Raw genomic sequence first — 18,427 nt, 5'->3', positions numbered from 1 at the left:
TAGTGATGAACTAATCAACAACTATGGACCACAATGATCATTTCAGTCAAAAAAGACAAACAAACCAACAACTCAAATATTAATGAAACATTCTTCATATTTTATTAGAAAGTGAGACAGAAATAAACACACAGGGGATGAGTTATCCACCTCTTTGCTGGGTTCCTCCACCATGAGTGTGTGCACATAAATGTTGTGTACATCTTAATTCTGACCCCTCACAAAAATAGTGTATTTGCCTTTAAAACAAGGTACAGAATAGCCACCAGTCAGCCAAACACAAACACATAAAACACCCACAATTCCTGTTTGGGTCACACTGAGCTTAACGTCATCATGGAGAGACTGATATCCACAAAGTGCTCTGTTCAGCAGAAATATGCCACACAAAGAAGTCTCTGATGTGTGGATGTGCAACAGTTTTATACCTAGAAGGGATGCAAAACAGAGGCAGCAAGTGATCACACTGTGCTTTTAGCCTCTTAAACAAAAAGCCCATTCAGACGTTGTCGGCAGCAGAAATGTATCTGGAGAGAAACTTCTTGATCTCAGAGATGTGCATGGTCTCTTTGATGGTGGTGTCTCTGCTGCGGACTTGAAGGAGGCCGCTCTCCAGCGTGTTCTCACTGATCATCACAGTGAAAAGCACTCCCATCTCATCATACCTAAAATACAGAGACACACATCAGCTCACAGGAAGAGAAAAACTGCTAATATAAATGCTTTTGCTTCCATAAGAACACTGAACAGCACTTTACTTTGCATTCAGCTGCTCCATTGATGTAGGCAGAGTGTTGAGATACCCCGGCCATACAGAGATCTTAGCCTCCATCAACTCCTGCAGCAGCCCTTCACACACCTACAAAGTAATTAAATACTCATTAATCTATTTTGACTCATACGTACAAAGTACAGCTTCGATTAATTACTTGCTGATTCTATCACGGTCACTTGAAAGATCCTTTTCACCCGGCACTTGACACACTTTCTAGATATCAATTCACAGATTTAATCAAGATAATAAAGAAAAAAAATAATCACTGATGTCTACATCCACTCTTAATTCATGTTTTTCTTACCTGCCTAAGCTCCACTGTGCCCCTCCTGCCAATATCTAAAGCCACTTTGACTGGAGCCAACACTGGATGCAACTTCAGAACCTGAAATCAACATGAACCAGAACTCGATGACACATATAGAGAATCACATCACAAAACAGAGGGCAAGAGTCAAACGTGGAGCTAAGAGCTTGTAGGTAGTCACCTTTCTCTGATGCAGCTTCTGCTTACTGTCTTCTTTCTTGAGCTGCTGGAGTGAGTTGGACAAAAACGCCATCACACCACGGTCCATGTTCCCGGTGACAGAGACTACGTGAGGAACTGACTTACGACCATCTGGACACTGAAAGACAATTAACGCAGCATTTGATTACACCAAAGAAAGGACACAATAATAGAGCAGCTGCTTGTTTTTCTCATCATAAGATTTATTAGATGATTTAACACAGTTTACTTTGAAAACAGACCACACAGTTGAATCAAAATGTCCAAGTGTTTTAAAGACATGCAGTGTTTTGACATAGGAAGCACTAGCAAAAATAAAGCAAGTGTCCACATGAAGCCATAAATAAAAGAAGCAGACTGACGAGTAGTTTGGAGTGGGCTCCTTTGTGTGTGTGCAGCAGCTCAGTGCTTCCTCTGCTCCACAGCGTCTCCAAGGGCTCCGGTCCCCACGGGAAGCTGTACATGATCCTCACACCACGAGACGCCACCTCCTCGAGCTCCTCCTCTGGGACGTCACTGCTGCTGAAGTCTGATGGAGACAGGGCAAACTGGAAAGACGATGGCTGACTTGATTTCATGGAATTGAAGTTATCTTGAAAATACACTCATTTTCATTGCATCCTCAAATCTCTTAAATCACTGTTGATTTCTGAAACTCAAGTCTTAAATCTCAAAACATCAGCAGATTTCTGAAGGGCAAATTTCATGTTTGGGGGTCTTGCAAGAAAATCAGGTTGTGTATCTTTAGGTGATAACAGTAAGTATCAATAATGGGAAGTGGGGAGATATTCAGACCTCTTCAGACTAACTGATAATAGAAAATCTATTGTAAAACATTACAAATCTCTTCAGCTGTTCCAGCTCACCTTAAAAAGCATCTAAGTAGGTGCACAAGGGAACTCTTTGTTTCAGTGGTAACCCAGCTGCAAACAACAAACATTTTGTGGGAGACGCTGCCTCAAATACTCACTTTCCTCCACCACTTGAGCCTCTGTCGTGTCCAGTGGTCCAGCCACTGGGAAGAGGTCCGAGGAGAGCAGAACCACACCAGAGACGTCTGCGTGACCTCAGCTGGGCTAGTAGAAAAAAAAACAATTACACTATAATTACAGTGGCTCTGCACTATTCTGTAATGAAATACAACAATGCTTTTTTTAAGCAGAAGTGTTCTTTACCTAACAGAAAACCGGGGGCCAGTTTGCAAACTAACATCATCTCCATCAAAACTGTTACAGTTACAGAGGGTTGTCTGGCTGACAGTAGGCCATGTGCTGCAGTTCAAACTGTAACTTATTTATAAGTGACTTGTTTTTGTTTACAAATTGCAATAAAAACACTTCATGTTCGGCTGGAATGATTAAACATTCACTTAACAGTTTTGGTTGTAACTCTGCCCCACATTGTACCTGGATTATAATTAACAGCACATTTGGAAACGGCCACAGTAACCAAAAGATGAGAATCTAATTTATCAATGCTTAAATTACATGATGCTCATATTTTGGTGGTATTAATGTAAACTCATCAAGCAATATCGAGTGTGAAGGAACAAAATGTGTTTTCCCCCGGTCCAAAATCTCATCAGGAGAATCTGTAGGGCAAGACTGAAATGTTGCACAAGACAAATAGTCATTCAGACAGTAGATGAAGCCTTACCAACCAGAGCCATCAGAGGGCTGGAAACATAGACCAGTCTCAGCCAGGCCGAAGGGCAGCTTCCTGTTCACCAGCTCAAACAAGGGGACAAACTGCTCCAAGGCGCCTGAGAACGAACAAGACTGCTGCTGATGTTTTTGTATTTCATTTTGTGCTCCAACAAGGAAAATGGTAAGGGTTGCAATCACTGTTTGTCCCTCTACAAAACCTGAAAGGTACATTTGGTTTCTAATTAGTGGTTTACTATAATGTTTATTTTTTTAAGCCAATGGATGGACTTCCTCACTCTGAAATGTGGCTTTCTTGTGTAACTCCCTCTGAGGACAGATACTCCTCAGACTGTTTAAGTCCTAGCCTTAACCACAGTGAAATTAAAATTAAAAATTTTGATTACAGGAGCTGGGATAGACTCAACAAAGAGCTGAAAAGGATTTAAAGTCTCGGAGGATGATCTATCCTGCCATCACCTTGCTGTGCAGACTAAACTACATGCAATCATAATCATTAATACAGTTTATACTTGTCTGTCCCAAATCATACCAATCAAACTGTGAGTCTATCATGTTATGCAGTACTCTTACCTTGAAGCAAGTTTCGCCTCACAGATGGGGACCTCTGAAGGAGCATTTGTAGCTTCTGGATGAGCTGCTCCTTGCTCAGTTCTTGCTCTCCAAGTATTTGCTTTAAACTTTCAGACTCTACAATCCTCAGTCGTCCCTGTCCATCAGTCTCTGAGTCTCTGCTGCTGTTCAGAGTGTTAATCCCAAGCACCTGAGCTGTGGACCTGCTCACAGAGTGCCACCACTGCTCCATCAGGTTTCTCCTCAGCTCCATGCCCAGAGGTCCATAACTGCAGCTCATCCCCCGCTGAAACAGCTCTGTGTTAGCCGGACCAGGTGAAACGTAGCGTCTGTCCACACAGAGCTGCAGCAAAGTCCTCACCTGATCCATGCTCTCTCTTGATGATGTGCTGCAGTGTCTCCTGCACTGTGAGGTGTTCAACACGCACAGACGCCTCAACTGTACACTTCTGACACAGTAAGTCAACATGATGAAAGGCTTGAGAGATTGTCTGTTAGTGATGTATCCTCATGTGTACAAAGCTGACACCTTCATTAGCAGTACAAACAAACCATAGATGCTAATGTGAAAATAAACTATTTGAGTTAACATATTAGCTAGGAATGAATCTACAAGTTTACAAGTAACCCTTATAAAAAGTTATCAGGCCCAGTGAGAGGTGAGTACTTGTTGCTTCTTCTGTTGAGCCTTCATTTGAGCTAGCTAGCATCATGTCACACTACATTTGTTATTGTCACATGTGAGGAATGAACCGGAAGTAGTCGCATCTTTACATCCGGGTTACCCTGTCAGTTTTCGGAAATTCCACTTTATACATACATTTTTATTATTATTTGATGAAAAGTGGATATTTGTCTTTTTAGCAGTTATCATTTAATTGTCTGTAATTTCGCCACGATATTAATTTATTTTAAACAATTACTTTTCATACTGTTGATATTTGATACAAATGGAGGTCCCACTGAGGAAACCTCAACTATCCCAATCGTAATATTATTTATAACATGGTTTTAGAAAGGTCACCAACATGGAAGTCTAAATGCTGTTCTCAAGCCTCGTCTCCACTGAATTATAATTACTTTTTTTTTGTTTTAATTTCTGCGCATTTTTACTTACAAGTACCCAGAAGTCATCATGTTAAAATATTATTTTGGAAAAAGAGAAAGTCACTCATATGAACAATACTTGAGTAAAAGCCTTTAAGGATCTGATTTTTAAAAAAGTATTTAAGTATCTAAAGTACAAGTAAAAATGTAGATAACTTACATGTATATACTGTACACTACTGCATGTGTTGTCCAATTAGCAGCCTGATCTGATATTCAACATTTTTCTGATTATCAGCATTTTTTTAAAAAAATCAGTTTGCTGGTGAAATGAATAGAAAATGCACAACTTTGGCTCTGATGCAGCATGAACTCTGCAAAGTAACTTCCAATATTAACAAATGAATGTAGTGAAGTAGAAGTTCAATGTTTGTTTCAAAATATAGTAAAGTGGGATTTTTGAGTAGCAAAAAACGTAAATACTGAAATGAAGTATTTAAATATAGAACTTGAGTAATTGTACTTCGTTACATGCCATCACTGCTTACAAATCTCTAAGATAAACATAAAATTTTTTTTTCAGGCTTCATGTGTTACGAGTCAGGTATTCCCGATCCTGTAAACTCAAAGATGTGTGGTTTAGATGCACAGATCCCTGTCAAAACAATCTAATTCAAGCAATTCTTCCAACACAGACGACACAACGCAGAGGTCCCGTTTTCTCCTTTTTATTTAAAAGGGCCACACACACCCTTTTTTTATATGATCTTCATAACATCACTTTAAACATACCACAAACTGAAAACACTGCATTACCTAGTAAAAATAAATTACTGAGGAATGTAACAAAAAAAAACAGTCAAGGAAAAGTGCAGCAATCAAAGTTGCACTATAGGAGGCGTGTCTATGACTCCACTTAATGCTCTGGGTTTACTGAATAATTCCAACCCTGCTGTAAGCAAAACAAAGTTAAACAGTACAAAGGGTAATAATAATAATAATAATATAATAATAATAATAATAATAATAATCATACTGTAAGATTTCAAGACTAACAAAAATCATGTTGGTTCCATATATTGTGCGTGTATCGTATCTACTGTGGGAAGGGTGGTGGCATGGGGTAGGGCACCATTGGTGGTGGGGGCGGTGGCTGCTGGGCCTGTGGTGGTGGTGGCTGAGAGTTGAAAGGGAACGGCGGGTGGTTCATGCCATTCTGAGCGGCCCGCTGCATGGCCCCGAACTGCGGGGGGCCCTGGAAGCTTTGGTTACCAAAGGCACCCACCTGGTTTGCCGGTGAACCGAAATTACCCTGTCCGTTGCTGTTGCTGTAATTGCTGTTGCCATAGCTACCACTAGAGTTACCACTGTTACCCCCATAGCTGCCACCATTTTGGGCCTTATTGCCACCAAAGGCACTTTTCGGCCCATTGCCAAACCCTCTATCACCGTCCCTGTCCCTGTAGCTACTACCGCCAAAATTGCTCCTCCCTCCCCCAGAATACCTATCCCGACGGTCATCCTTGTAGCCACCTCTTCCCCCCCTTCCACGACCTGAAAGAGATGAAGATGGGAGAGAGGAGACTATTAATACAAGGAACCAACAACAACATGGCAGCAAAACTAAGACACACCAAGATAAAAAAAATGGCATTTACACACACGGAATATGCATAATTGTTGGCTTCATCCATCGGTTAATGGGATGGCTTGAAGACTAAGACTAGCTTTACTTAACCATCATTTTAAAACTTGTTTTGATGCTGAAGCCTTAATAGACTTGACGTCGTTTTTCTAAAAGAAACACTGCGTCTTCCATTAACACTATAAGCGGATTAATGTAAACAAGTATCAGACTGTACCTCCTCTGTCCTCTGCCATCTGGATCAGCTTGGGGTTAATGGCCTGGTTGGCCTCGCGGAGCACAGAGATCAGGTCACTGGCTTGTTTCATGTTGTTGGGGGTGAAGAAGGTGTAGGCTGTGCCCGTTTTTTGACTTCGGGCTGTGCGTCCAATGCGGTGGATATAATCCTCGGAGGAGTTAGGGTAGTCATAATTGATGACAAATTTCACATCCTCCACATCTGTGAAAGTGTTGCAGTGTGGCAAAACAAAACATGGAGGCCACACAAGATTTTGCACACCACAACAGCCAGATCAAAGGGAAAAGTTAGCAGCTGTTAAGGCTGGGGAAAGAAATTGGTCATTAGGCTGCGGAGGGAACAAGTTAAAACAACATGAGATCGTGTACACATCTACTCCATGGGATACTACTGTGGGAAGAGAGAAACGATGCACACTCCAATTGCTTACCATAATCAAAATGATCCAAAAGACATTCAGTCTCCCTTTTGTTAACCAAGGGAGAAAAAAAAATGGGATTTAAGTCTTACCATAAAGGAGTATGCATTCACTAGTCCTTTCCCAATGCAGCGAAATCCCCCACAAATTGTCAAGTGACATCCAGGAGCTTCTACGCAGTTGGGCCACGATATGCACTGGGGCCTCCTCATGTGCCAATATAGGACCATTCTGTGGTACATTTTTGCAGGTCCGTTTTTCCCAGTACACTCTCAAAAGAAGCTTGATATTAAAGGCCGAACTGCACGTCTTGCCAAGACAAAATAGACCATGTACTAATTTGAACAGGGGTAAAAATGAAGAAGGCCCAAGCATTGACCCCGGTGGCACCCCTCACAGAGCACAGAACAATTCCCCCCACCCCCCCTTCATCAGTCTCATCAAGGCAAGATCTTCCAAGAAGCCAGTGTTCACTTGAGAAAATGTCTCTCGTTGGCAGGTCTCGACATGACTATAAAACGCAGGCGAGGGAGGAACTTTGGTTTGAGCTGTCTCACTCTTTCTCCTCTCACTAGATGTTCCCACTACCCCATAAACACATGTGCCAGGTCTCATCAAATTTTCAGAGACAAATAAAAGTTTTCAAACTGCTCTCTCCATTTCTAGAAATCCAGCACTTTGACGGGAAAAGAAAACAACTGAAAGCTTAGACAAGCTTACAAGCACCCATGCTATGTGATACAGGCTCCGAAAGGTAACAATTGTTCCAAATCTCAAACAAGTGACTTGCAATACAGCGCTCTCTAACACAACAGCATGCAAGGCAAAAGTCACAACATCAAGCATATCTTTTTTTTTTTCTTGTTTTTTTTTTTTTACGTTTGAGTTGGAAACAGCTGGATGGCATTTGTCAGGTGAAATCCATGGACAGAGAACAGATGTGTGTGTATTTCAACAACATATCAGAGACAAAGGCTTAGCCACACAGCCTTTTGAAGATCACTGGCACACAAGAGCTTTCATCTCTCTAGGCCCACTGGGTGGCAAGCCAGTTGAGCACTTCCAATATGTCATCCTTCTCCCTCTCGAGGCCTGGGACTGTCATGCCTAGCGCCTGCCACAAAGACTCCACCTTAAGGTGAGAAAAACTCAGAAAAATGCATAGAAAAGTTAAAGAAAGCAAAACCACTTTCTTTAAAATAAGTGTAACACTGATAAGAAAGTGATGCTACTCAATGGCATACTGACCTAGGCCCCGGGACGCCACATCTGTAGCGATAAGGATTGGAGCTTTGCCATATCTGAACTCTGAAGGGAGAAGGACAGAATTCAATTCAATCGCAGAGCAGATCGACAGTGATTCTTAAATCTTTTTTTCTTGCAATGTGATGAATTAAATCTCACCATTAAGGACCCAGTCCCTCTCCTGTTGGCTCTTGTCTCCATGAATTCCCATTGCTGGCCACCTGTGACAGACAGATTGCACATTAAACAATAAAACAAAAAGTAGGAGCGATGAGCGAACAGTGAACAGCTGTCATTCAGCATAGCGGTTTCAAACCCTTCTTTTGAGGGGACAGAAGAAGAGATCCGTACCCATCTCTTCTCATCCTCCTGGTGAGCTCATCACAACGCCTTTTGGTCTCCACAAAAATAATGGTCTTGTTCTCCTTTTCGCTCATTATCTCCTCCAGCAAACGGATCAATCTGACAGGAAGACATGAAAGAAGGATGTGTCAAAACGTAGTTAAAAAAATCCAACTGATTTAAAGTATTGTTACATATTGAAGTATTAGATACTGAAGTAAAATACTAAGTGACACTGAAGTAACTTTAATTGAATGCATACTGAAGCAAGGTTTTGAGAGGCAAGAACCAGAACCTGTCTGGCCAAGGACCAAGATAAAGTCTTTCGCATCACATCAGTTGATTGACCGATGCTTATAAAGAGGTAGAAGCCATCGACTCACTTGTCCTCCTTCTCCATGTCACTGCAAACATCAACTATCTGCAGGATGTTGTGATTGGCACTGAGCTGCAGTGCGCCAATGTTGATCTGGACATAGTCCTTCAGGAAGTCCTCAGCCAGCTGGCGAACCTCCTTAGGCCAGGTGGCACTCCACATCAGGGTCTGACGGTCTGGCTGTTCAAGACAAAAAGACAAAAAGGAGGATTTCAACACTGTTTTGCAACTTTTAAGTGCATTTGACACTCACGTGTAACTGATATCTGCTTGCATTTTCCTCACTCCAAAACATTTTTGTATCTAGCCAGCTAAATCTTTATTTCATCAAGGTGTTAGGGGAAAATATTCCATACAAAGCAACTGGGTAGTAGTTATGTTTGTGGTTTAGCAATTAGGTTTACTCTGAAATGTTCTCAATAATAATGACAATCGTCTGCCAAGATAAAAAAAAATAACATCCCTTACCCGAATTTGTTCCACTATCTTGCGGATCTGAGGTTCAAATCCCATGTCCAGCATGCGGTCAGCTTCATCCAGCACCAGATAGGTGCAACGGCGCAAATTAGTCTTGCCACACTCCAGGAAGTCAATGAGACGCCCTGGGGTAGCGATGCAAATCTCAACACCTTCAAAAAGAAAAGAAATACGGAAAAACACAATATTACACATTTAAACACACAAACAATCCTTAAATCGGAAAAACAAATGTCTACCAGCAAAGACAAGTCGAATGAACTGAGTGATATTTACATAGTAATATTAACAAAGTAAGCGTACCTCTCTCTAGGTCCCTGATTTGGGGTCCTTTGGGCGCACCACCATAGATGCAGGTGCTCTTCAGACGGGAAGCCCTGCCGTATTCAGCAGCCACTTGTTGTACCTGCTGAGCTAGCTCACGGGTTGGCGCCAGCACCAAGCACTGAAGACAGACGATACTTTTATTATAACAATTGTTATTTGTGTACTGTATCCCTCACATCAATGAATTGGTCAAAGACATACAACACACATGTTTGTTAAAACAACTTTTGTGTTCATCCATTCATGTAAGGCAATCTTTTCACAGGGCCACATAACATCACCACAATCAAGGAAGAATGATGCCTGCTGATCAGGTATGATACGAGGACTAGGCATCATCTGGGATTTTAGTTATAATATAAGATAGCAAGTGTGTAGTTTACTTACAATAGGTCCATCTCCGTGCTCCAGGAATGGCTGATGTTGAATGTGCACAATTGCAGGCAGAAGGTACTAAAAAAAAAAAAAAAAACCTTTAAATATACATTTTCACTCAGGAGTATAAGATGAGTATACAGTATCAGTGCTCCAATAAACACCACATTCCTTCTAGTCAACTTTCGCAACATCAGCAGGGTATATTTGTTTTCCTTCTCTCAGCTGACAAGTGTGATCTTTGTTTCAAGTTGCAACATCTCATCTTATATGGCGATTTTAATTTTTTACATCATTCTTATCTTGAACCAGTCCCAGCTTAGTAATCACAGTCCAACTGAGAGGTACAGAAGGTTAGGATCTAACCTAACAACAGATCAGAATATGAATAAACAATATAGAATTAATCAATTGGCTAAACCCACTTTAGAGTACAGTATATTACTACACATCTGCAGCACGTAACTGGGTCCTTTTCTTATTCACTTACTGCAAGGGTTTTCCCAGATCCAGTTTGAGCGATGCCAACCATGTCTTTGCCACTCAGGGCGACTGGCCATCCCTGAGACTGAATGGGAGTTGGTTCAGTCCAGTTCTGTTTGCTAATAACATCCATGACGTAGCCTGAAGAATTAATATGTGCAAGTTAAATTGTTTACTGTCTGACAATGACACAGTATTCAGAGATGTTTAACGTATTTCAGCAAAGAAAGGTACAGGACTATTCAAGATTATTTTTGCAGTGGAGAATGAATTTCTACTCACTTGGAAATGCAGCTTCATGAAATTTTACAATTGGTTTGGGGCAATCCCGTCCTTTGACTGTCACTTCTTTGCTTCTTCGGTACTGTTCGACCTCTTGCTGGAATTGGAAGAAAGACAGCGGTTAATACAAATACACAGAAGCCCACATGAAACAGCAGGAAAAGCGAATTGGAATATTTGTTTTGGGTATTTTCATCTTTTGTTTAACTTAATGTATTTCCTTGTTAAAGTGATAATTAAAGAAAGAAAGATCAACCCAATGAAAACTGAGAAAGGAGAAACAGCTAGAATCTGATCTTACAAGTGGTCTGCGCGTGGCATCTGGATGTTCCTGGTAGAAGTTCTTCTGAAACTTTGGAAGCTCATCCAGGTTCCAGTGCTTCTTTCGCAGTCTTTCACCAGGGTTGCCAAACTTTCCTGGAGGAGGTCCGCCCCTATTGCCTCCTCCACCACCACCAAAACGAGGAGGTCCTCCACCATACCTTATGTAAAAGAGAGGGACATGAATCATAAAACACAGCCACCTGTTGGCACTCAAATGGCACTTCACCAACTTCTCACAACAAGGTTAATTAACTAGTTAATTAAGTACTTCTTGACCTGTCATGTTTAAAAACAATACATCTTGATTTTATTATTTTTTTCTTTAGATACAGGTAATTCATAATTACAAAAAATTCCCAGTGAAATATACTGATTCAGTGCATTGATGTCATCTTGGAAAGTAAAGTTTATAGTTAAACTGTTAAATATCCTGCCTTGGAAACATAGGTATCGTTGTCACAAATGCTTGGCTACCACATTTCAGGGATTGTGTAAAAAACGTGCAATAATGTATATAATCCGTAAATATAAGATTATCGGGTGATATATTGATATCACAATATTTTTCAGCCCTAACAATCAGCATCGGGCCCAAAGATCAAGTACTAGTCAAGCTCTACAAATCTCCGGAGTGTCACTTCAGCACAACTACATAGAAAGTTTTCAGGATTAAACTCCTCTGTTCCCAGTTTATAAACACCAAATCAATAAATTACACAACAGGGCAAGGGTCGTTGGATTTGTAAACAGCCTTCATACACAGTTCAATCAACATTTGTGAAAGATCGACAGAAAGTTAACAGTAAACAGAAAGTTTATAACCTAGAGCCAACCATTTGCTTTACAAACACCACTGTCAGGTAACTCTGGCATTTTGTAAAATGTTTTTATCCATAACAACTTTCACTGCCACAACTTGTTATTGTAGCAGGGAGTCAGGTAGCGAAGTTACGTTAACCTGTCAGATTGACAAACTGTATTGAGGTTGACATGACCTGCTTATACTGGATGTATCTTCGTTTTACCTCCGTTAAGACACATTCCGGTGGCAATAATAATGGAAAACGAGTCGTTAGAAATTAATTTTGGCCTCTGCAAAACAAATCTTCGTCTCGGGTGTGGATCCGCAACAGAGACACCACTGCGTCACATGCACACATAACAAGTAGGCTGCCGTGCTAACTGCCACCGACACAGAGCCGTCGTTAGCTGCCATTTTACCTCTAATCGGCAGGGAAATGGAGAACACCACGGATACCTCAAAGACGCCAATCACGCCCGATAACATTCAACAGTGTATCGTGTTTAAACACAAGAATGCAGCCGAATAACAACTGGTGGCAACACAGAGTACAAGACCGCTGCCTTGTTTTGACAACACAGCCATGACAGCTCTGCCGCTAGCAGCCGTATGCTAAGCTGCTCATCTCGGCTAACGTCAAGGAAGCCGGAGCTGACAGTTGACTTACCCTCTGTCTCTGCCACGATCTCTGTCTGAAAATCCAGGCATTGTGTAGCAGACAACCGTCGAAAAAACGGACTTCGCTGAAATCCGCTTGCCGGTCCACAAAACAGAAGATTTATCTAAGAGCTAGAGTCGGAATGGGGGAATACAAAAAGAAAATGCCGGCAGACAAAAGTCTGTCTGGAGGGACGGATGTGACGTCAGCCTAGGCGCATAACATTGTATCAATGCGCGTCAAACAGCGGCACCCCGAGAACTATTTTATTTCCCCACATCTATCTATCTATCTATCTATCTATCTATCTGTCTGTCTGTCTGTCTGTCTATCTATCTATCTATCTATCTATCTATATAAAGACAGTACTTAATATGAACAAGCCAAGAGAGAGAACAAAACAAACAAAAGGGAAGTTGTATTAAGTTTGTATTAAATATATAATAATCTGATATAGAAAGCTTAGGTGGTATTATACAATAGCTTTATTAAATGTTTTTTTTTTTTTTTTTTTTACTCATATAATTTTAAACCAAACGCTCTTCCAGCCATCTCTTTTGCAGGCCTAGTGTTATGGTATTCTGTCTAGGTGGCTCACCAGGAACATAATGACTTGAAATGGGTATAAATCAGAGGCCATGAGCCTGTAAACTTTGTCAAATTCTGTCTACTGTATATCCCAAATATTAAAGGGTAACTCTACTTGCAAAGGCTGCATCTAAGGCGTGTCACTGAGCAACTAAATTGCATTGTGGGAAATGTAGGCGCAAAGCTTTGAAAAGCAGTCCACTGGTCTGCCTTCCAACACTGTTGGACTCATTCTAGACGAAAAAAATTATCAAACAGAGATATCGCTTTTATTTCCTAGTTCACGCTTCCTCTCTCTTCTCAAAGCATCATTACCCATAATGTTACTGAGTCACTGAGCGGTATCACTGGTGCCCCTTTATCAGATCACATGCCGCTTCCTCTGGAGTTACAAAATGCTTTACACTACTTTTTTCACATACACGTAGTGGTAAAAACCTCACCTGTAAACACAACCTGTGCAAATTTGAATAGAATCACACCATTAAGGATATTAAGATAATGCTGTGATAGCTGACCTAAAGTAAAGCCTGATTATATTATCTATGATTCATAAGATAAATGATCCATGATGATTTGAGAAAAAAAACAGACAGAATATATTCAAATGTTGTTTTAATTGTTGCAGATATATAACAGGGATGACTGTTTGATAAGCCGTTTAAAAAAACATAATATTAAAACTGAACATACAGTATCTGCAAAACCTACATTGCCAGTGAATTTAACCCAGGCAGTAGTGATGTTTGACAAAGAAAATCTGCAGTTAATAAATACAATATTTTGTAGGAGATAGGGTCGTGATTGGACTACTAGGTACTTTAATTGCTGAGATCACTCCAACAAAGTCCAGTTGGGAAAGTGATCAGGTTGTAACCAACTCTCCGGTGTAACAATATTCTGTGAACAATTATTTGAAAGAAAAACATGAATTTGAACAGGAACAGAGAGTGGGAAGTGGCTGTTTCAGTAAATTCTTTAGTTTTATCGCATCCCATCGATCTCCATATTCATCGTATGGCTTTTCTACGACAATGCAGTCTGCATTCGGTTGATGTAAAAGGTGTATGGCGTGCTGGTGCCTGCAGAGACAGAAAAAAATATTTCACACAAAACTAAAATGAGAAAATAAAAATACTATTTTTTCCTAAATATGCCAGCTCTTTCCTTTAAAAACAACAACAACAACAACAACAACAACAACATATGAGGTGATAATAATCACATATAAAGAAAATAATAAAATCAATGTATTTTCTATTAAGGAGTCATAAGAGCATTAATCAATCATAATAGAGAAGCCATACAATGCCCGGCATTTACAACAGACCATACATGTAAAAGTGGATTGAATCATGAATGAAAGAGGAATGAACATGTGATTAACGGTTACTTTTAATAACAATTTCAACACATACTGCTACCGTTCCCAGCTTCTTTCTTCTTCGAACAGTCCTTACATTTCTTAGGCTTCTTTTCTGTGTTTCAAAGAGAGAGACATAATACAATTCAACACACGTTTCCAAGAATTTCTCCCTATTTCATCAACTTAAGTCTCCATGAACAGCTCTGCAACAGCTCTTTACTTCACTCGGCTAACACTGCTATACCTTTCAGCTGAGCTGCATTCCCAACTGCATACTTTTTTTCTTATTATACATACAGTAGCTGCCCCATTGCCCAAACAAAACTTTGTTTTGGACAGAAGCAGCTGGGACACATAGTTTCAAAAAGAGAGAAGTGCCATTCATTAAAGCCCTGACCCACAGGTGGAACTACACATTGTTAGTGTGACTGCCTGTAAAGGGCATACCTCGGCTTACTTCCTCCTTTCTACTCCAACTAGTGACATATCAGATATCTATTTAGGATTAAGAATGATAAAACAAAAAATGCTGTTGCATTGCCTGAAATGTTGTGTAGTCTGTTTTGTTCATTTGTTATGTGAAACGTTGGCCACCACATACCACAATGAGGCATTTAAAATCACAAAAACTGTCACAGTACAGATTATTAGGAGATAAATGAAATAACAATAAATATCTTAAAAAACGTGACCGAAACATCGAGGCTCTTGTACAGTATGGTAATAGATTGTTGACACAATATGGCTTTTTTTTTTTCTTTTTATCAACTGTCTGACTTCCTTTTTTTTCATATAACGAACACAAACAAATGTACCAAATATCTCACCAATGAACAAGATGATGTAATATAAGTGGTGATATTTTCACTTACCACAAAACGTCCTCCGCAGGCAATCTATTTGTTTGCTGAGTTCAGTGTTATTGGCTGTTAACTGGTCCCTTATGTTCTCGAGATTGGTCTTCTCTGCCTGTAACTGTTCTTTCTCATTTCTCCAGTTGGTTTTGTCGTTTTTCACTGTTATAGCAAGCAGAACAACCAAACAGCAACTGAACATTCCCAAATTTTATTGTATTTATATTAACTATTTAATCAACACCATGTGAAGTACTCCTACTGCTAACACCAAACAGAATAAGGAAAAGCTCACTTTTGACCCCGAGGACAATGAGTGCCAAGATCACAGCCAAGAGGAGAAGACAGGACGCACGCTGAAACACAGAATCAGTCCTGGTCCAAGTCCTCCTCTCTGAGTTTTCACTGACAACAGACACTAAACGAAAATGAATAATCAGCATCAGGCTCAGAACGTTTCAGATACTGTCATGAAATACTACGTTCAAAGGCGACAAAATCACACTTTCAAACCACAAAGAAAGCTACACATAAATTGAGATTTAAACAGAAAAATAAAGGAAATAAAAACAAAATCCATGCTTGTTGCTCATGCTTGTTTGTCCGTACCTGTGTGCTGATGCTGTGCAGGTCCATGTATATTTGGTGACGTGCCCTCCACCCAGGGGTTCTCATACACTCTCAGGCTTTCTGCACTGACATAGATGCCCACTACATTGTCCTGATCAAAGTGAACCTGCTTGGTGATGTCAGGCTCAGCGTACACGTGCTCTGACATTATTTCTCTACTGGCTATCATCCATCAACAAACCAGCTTTTGCTTTTATTTCTGTACTCGCAGTATTAGAAAGTTTGTTTTTAATCTCGACAAAATAGTTGTCTGTCTATTGAAAGATACTGGACATCCGCACTGATGATGCCATTTAAAAAGGGGAAGAGCAGAAAAACAGGAAGTCAAAAGCAATTTGCATTTGGGCGTCTGATTGTTACTTAGAAAATCACCTGATCATGTGTGACCTTTGCCATTTGATTCGTGGTTAAAAACCGAAGATAATGACCAAGCTTCATTGACTATTGTTCACTGAAAAGCCAACGTACAGTAAATGAACCAAAGCAGAGAAACAATGAGTGGGCGGGGCGGTGCGCCTTTTGAGGCTACTTCAAGGGGTGTGGTGTAATGTCATTCACGTATTTTCTAGATATTCAGATTAAAAATTTAGGTCTAACGTTTAGATTTGTAGTTAGCATTTAGTTTTAACGTTTCACATTTACATTTAATATTTACATTTAGATTTACATTTGATATTTACAGTTAACGTTTAGATTTAATGTTTTTAGACTGAACATTTAACTTCTTTTTTTGCAAATAAACATTTTTTAACAATTTATGTGTCTATGAGTGACAGACAGACAGATCTGGGTTTAGGCTTCACTCACCTCCTCTATGAAACTGTACTGCGTTATTGTAAACTACAACGCACTAGTCGAACTAGTCCTGTGTCACACCTGACTGCGGCTCTCAAGCATTATGTGTTGTTGACTGTGTAGGCGCTGTCACTTCTTTGACATACAGTATGTTGGCGTATACGTTTGATGTCTGCTGTATCGTAAAATGTTCTCAAATTAGAATGATTGTATGACAACAGTCATTACATTTATGCACGATGAGCATATTGTCGTAGGCGTAAGAATCTACACCATCCTTAAGTTTCAACCGTGCTGAATTCAAAACTTCATCTGGCTTAAACCGTCTTCCATTACTACTTCTTGAAAGACAGTGTTCTGTGTTGTAGTTATTATGCTGATTATCATCGGATTATTATGCATTTAAAAGTTTAAGAACCACCACACAACACACAATTTAGTAAAGACCTTGAACTGTTGACTTGATTTTGCTTTAAAGCTGCTATGGCTCATGTAAGATGTGGAAGTGTATTATTTCATATTGATTGTTTGTTTTTGTGAATGGCCGAGTGGTGCGTCGCTTGAATGTTGCTGCTGCAACAAATTGTGACGGTATTGTCTCGGGTATATCCTCTGCTAAAGGAGACACAAGAGGAGGAACTGAGGAACCTTTATTTAGCATGTAGAGAACTGGAACAGCTCTAATCATGGCTGCCACTTAGATAACACACTACATGACTTTCAAAGTCATCAGGTTGTTGTCCTGTTCACACTGCACAACTTTCTGCAATGTGGTCGTGAGTCTCAGGATGGTTGTGGTTTTCATGCTACTGTACATGAATAATCAGCAACAGGAGGTCACGTTACACACAGTCCAAGTTTTTGTGCGCTGATTTGTGAAAACAAAACCCCCCAAAACATAATACCAGTGAGAGGATGGATTATGATGTTTGGACAGCAAGGATTATTTTTCCACTGGAAACATATGATTGCCAGCTCGTATTGTGGTTCAGTAAGGATTCATGGTTACACATACTGAAAAGCTCATGTGTATGATTATGATATTAACTACAGGCCATTATTGTGCCCACTCCATACAAATAGATGCCTGGTTAGAGACAGATGACAGCAGAGGAGAGAGGGAGAAAGGAGAGGGTCTTCACCTCACACATACCAATCATCGTTCACAGTAACATGAGCTGCCTCTGATCTGGGGCTTTTAGTCTGCAGGCTCCAAAAATGAAGGCAAGATCAGGGCTGAAATCTTGTAGTGTGAATATTACTTAAATTAATGATGATGAAGCAACTGCCACCAGCTTTGGTATTGATGCATTGGTATTTAGTCAACTGCAATTTGTGGGCTTTTTAAAGTGCTACCACAAAGTTCTACATTAGACACTAAACTACACTAAAATAAAACATTCAGACATTTAACTTGTCTGATCTAAATGTTGACACATTATCTTGAATGAAAAAGAAACGCATGTTATGCAATAAATCACTCAATCACAGACTTGATCAGGTCACTTGAGACAAATGTATTTATATATTGGTTTGTTTTTTGTTATAACATCACAAACACACAGTTTATTCACACATACAAAGAAGATGCATTTCACTGCTCCCAGAGGAGGAGATGTACAGTCTGTTAGGTGT

The 18,427-nt window shown here is 40.1% G+C and overlaps 2 protein-coding genes across 2 annotated transcripts; both read right to left on the bottom strand.

Moving 5' to 3' along the window:
• Window positions 1-79: 79 nt before the first annotated feature.
• Window positions 80-4,242, bottom strand: polg2 (polymerase (DNA directed), gamma 2, accessory subunit). Its single transcript, XM_084343334.1, has 8 exons — window positions 3,521-4,242; window positions 2,940-3,045; window positions 2,254-2,359; window positions 1,646-1,831; window positions 1,264-1,401; window positions 1,080-1,160; window positions 759-859; window positions 80-665 (listed from the first exon to the last, which is right to left on the bottom strand). Exons 1-8 carry the CDS (start codon window positions 3,987-3,989, stop codon window positions 500-502), a joined length of 1,353 nt encoding a protein of 450 aa, XP_084199460.1. The 5' UTR covers window positions 3,990-4,242; the 3' UTR covers window positions 80-499.
• A 1,037-nt stretch (window positions 4,243-5,279) lies between these two features.
• Window positions 5,280-12,759, bottom strand: LOC311266826 (putative ATP-dependent RNA helicase DDX5). Its single transcript, XM_084369415.1, has 13 exons — window positions 12,569-12,759; window positions 11,077-11,257; window positions 10,776-10,872; window positions 10,501-10,634; window positions 10,023-10,088; window positions 9,612-9,753; window positions 9,300-9,460; window positions 8,839-9,011; window positions 8,465-8,575; window positions 8,273-8,334; window positions 8,117-8,176; window positions 6,430-6,651; window positions 5,280-6,121 (listed from the first exon to the last, which is right to left on the bottom strand). The coding sequence occupies exons 1-13, from the start codon at window positions 12,607-12,609 to the stop codon at window positions 5,664-5,666; spliced, it is 1,908 nt and encodes a 635-aa protein (XP_084225541.1). The 5' UTR covers window positions 12,610-12,759; the 3' UTR covers window positions 5,280-5,663.
• Window positions 12,760-18,427: the final 5,668 nt, after the last annotated feature.

Source organism: Pagrus pagrus (assembly GCF_965226575.1).
Source record: "Pagrus pagrus genome assembly, chromosome: 2".
NCBI classification, from domain to species: domain Eukaryota; kingdom Metazoa; phylum Chordata; class Actinopteri; order Spariformes; family Sparidae; genus Pagrus; species Pagrus pagrus.
This window is presented reverse-complemented; position numbering and strand designations above follow the sequence as displayed.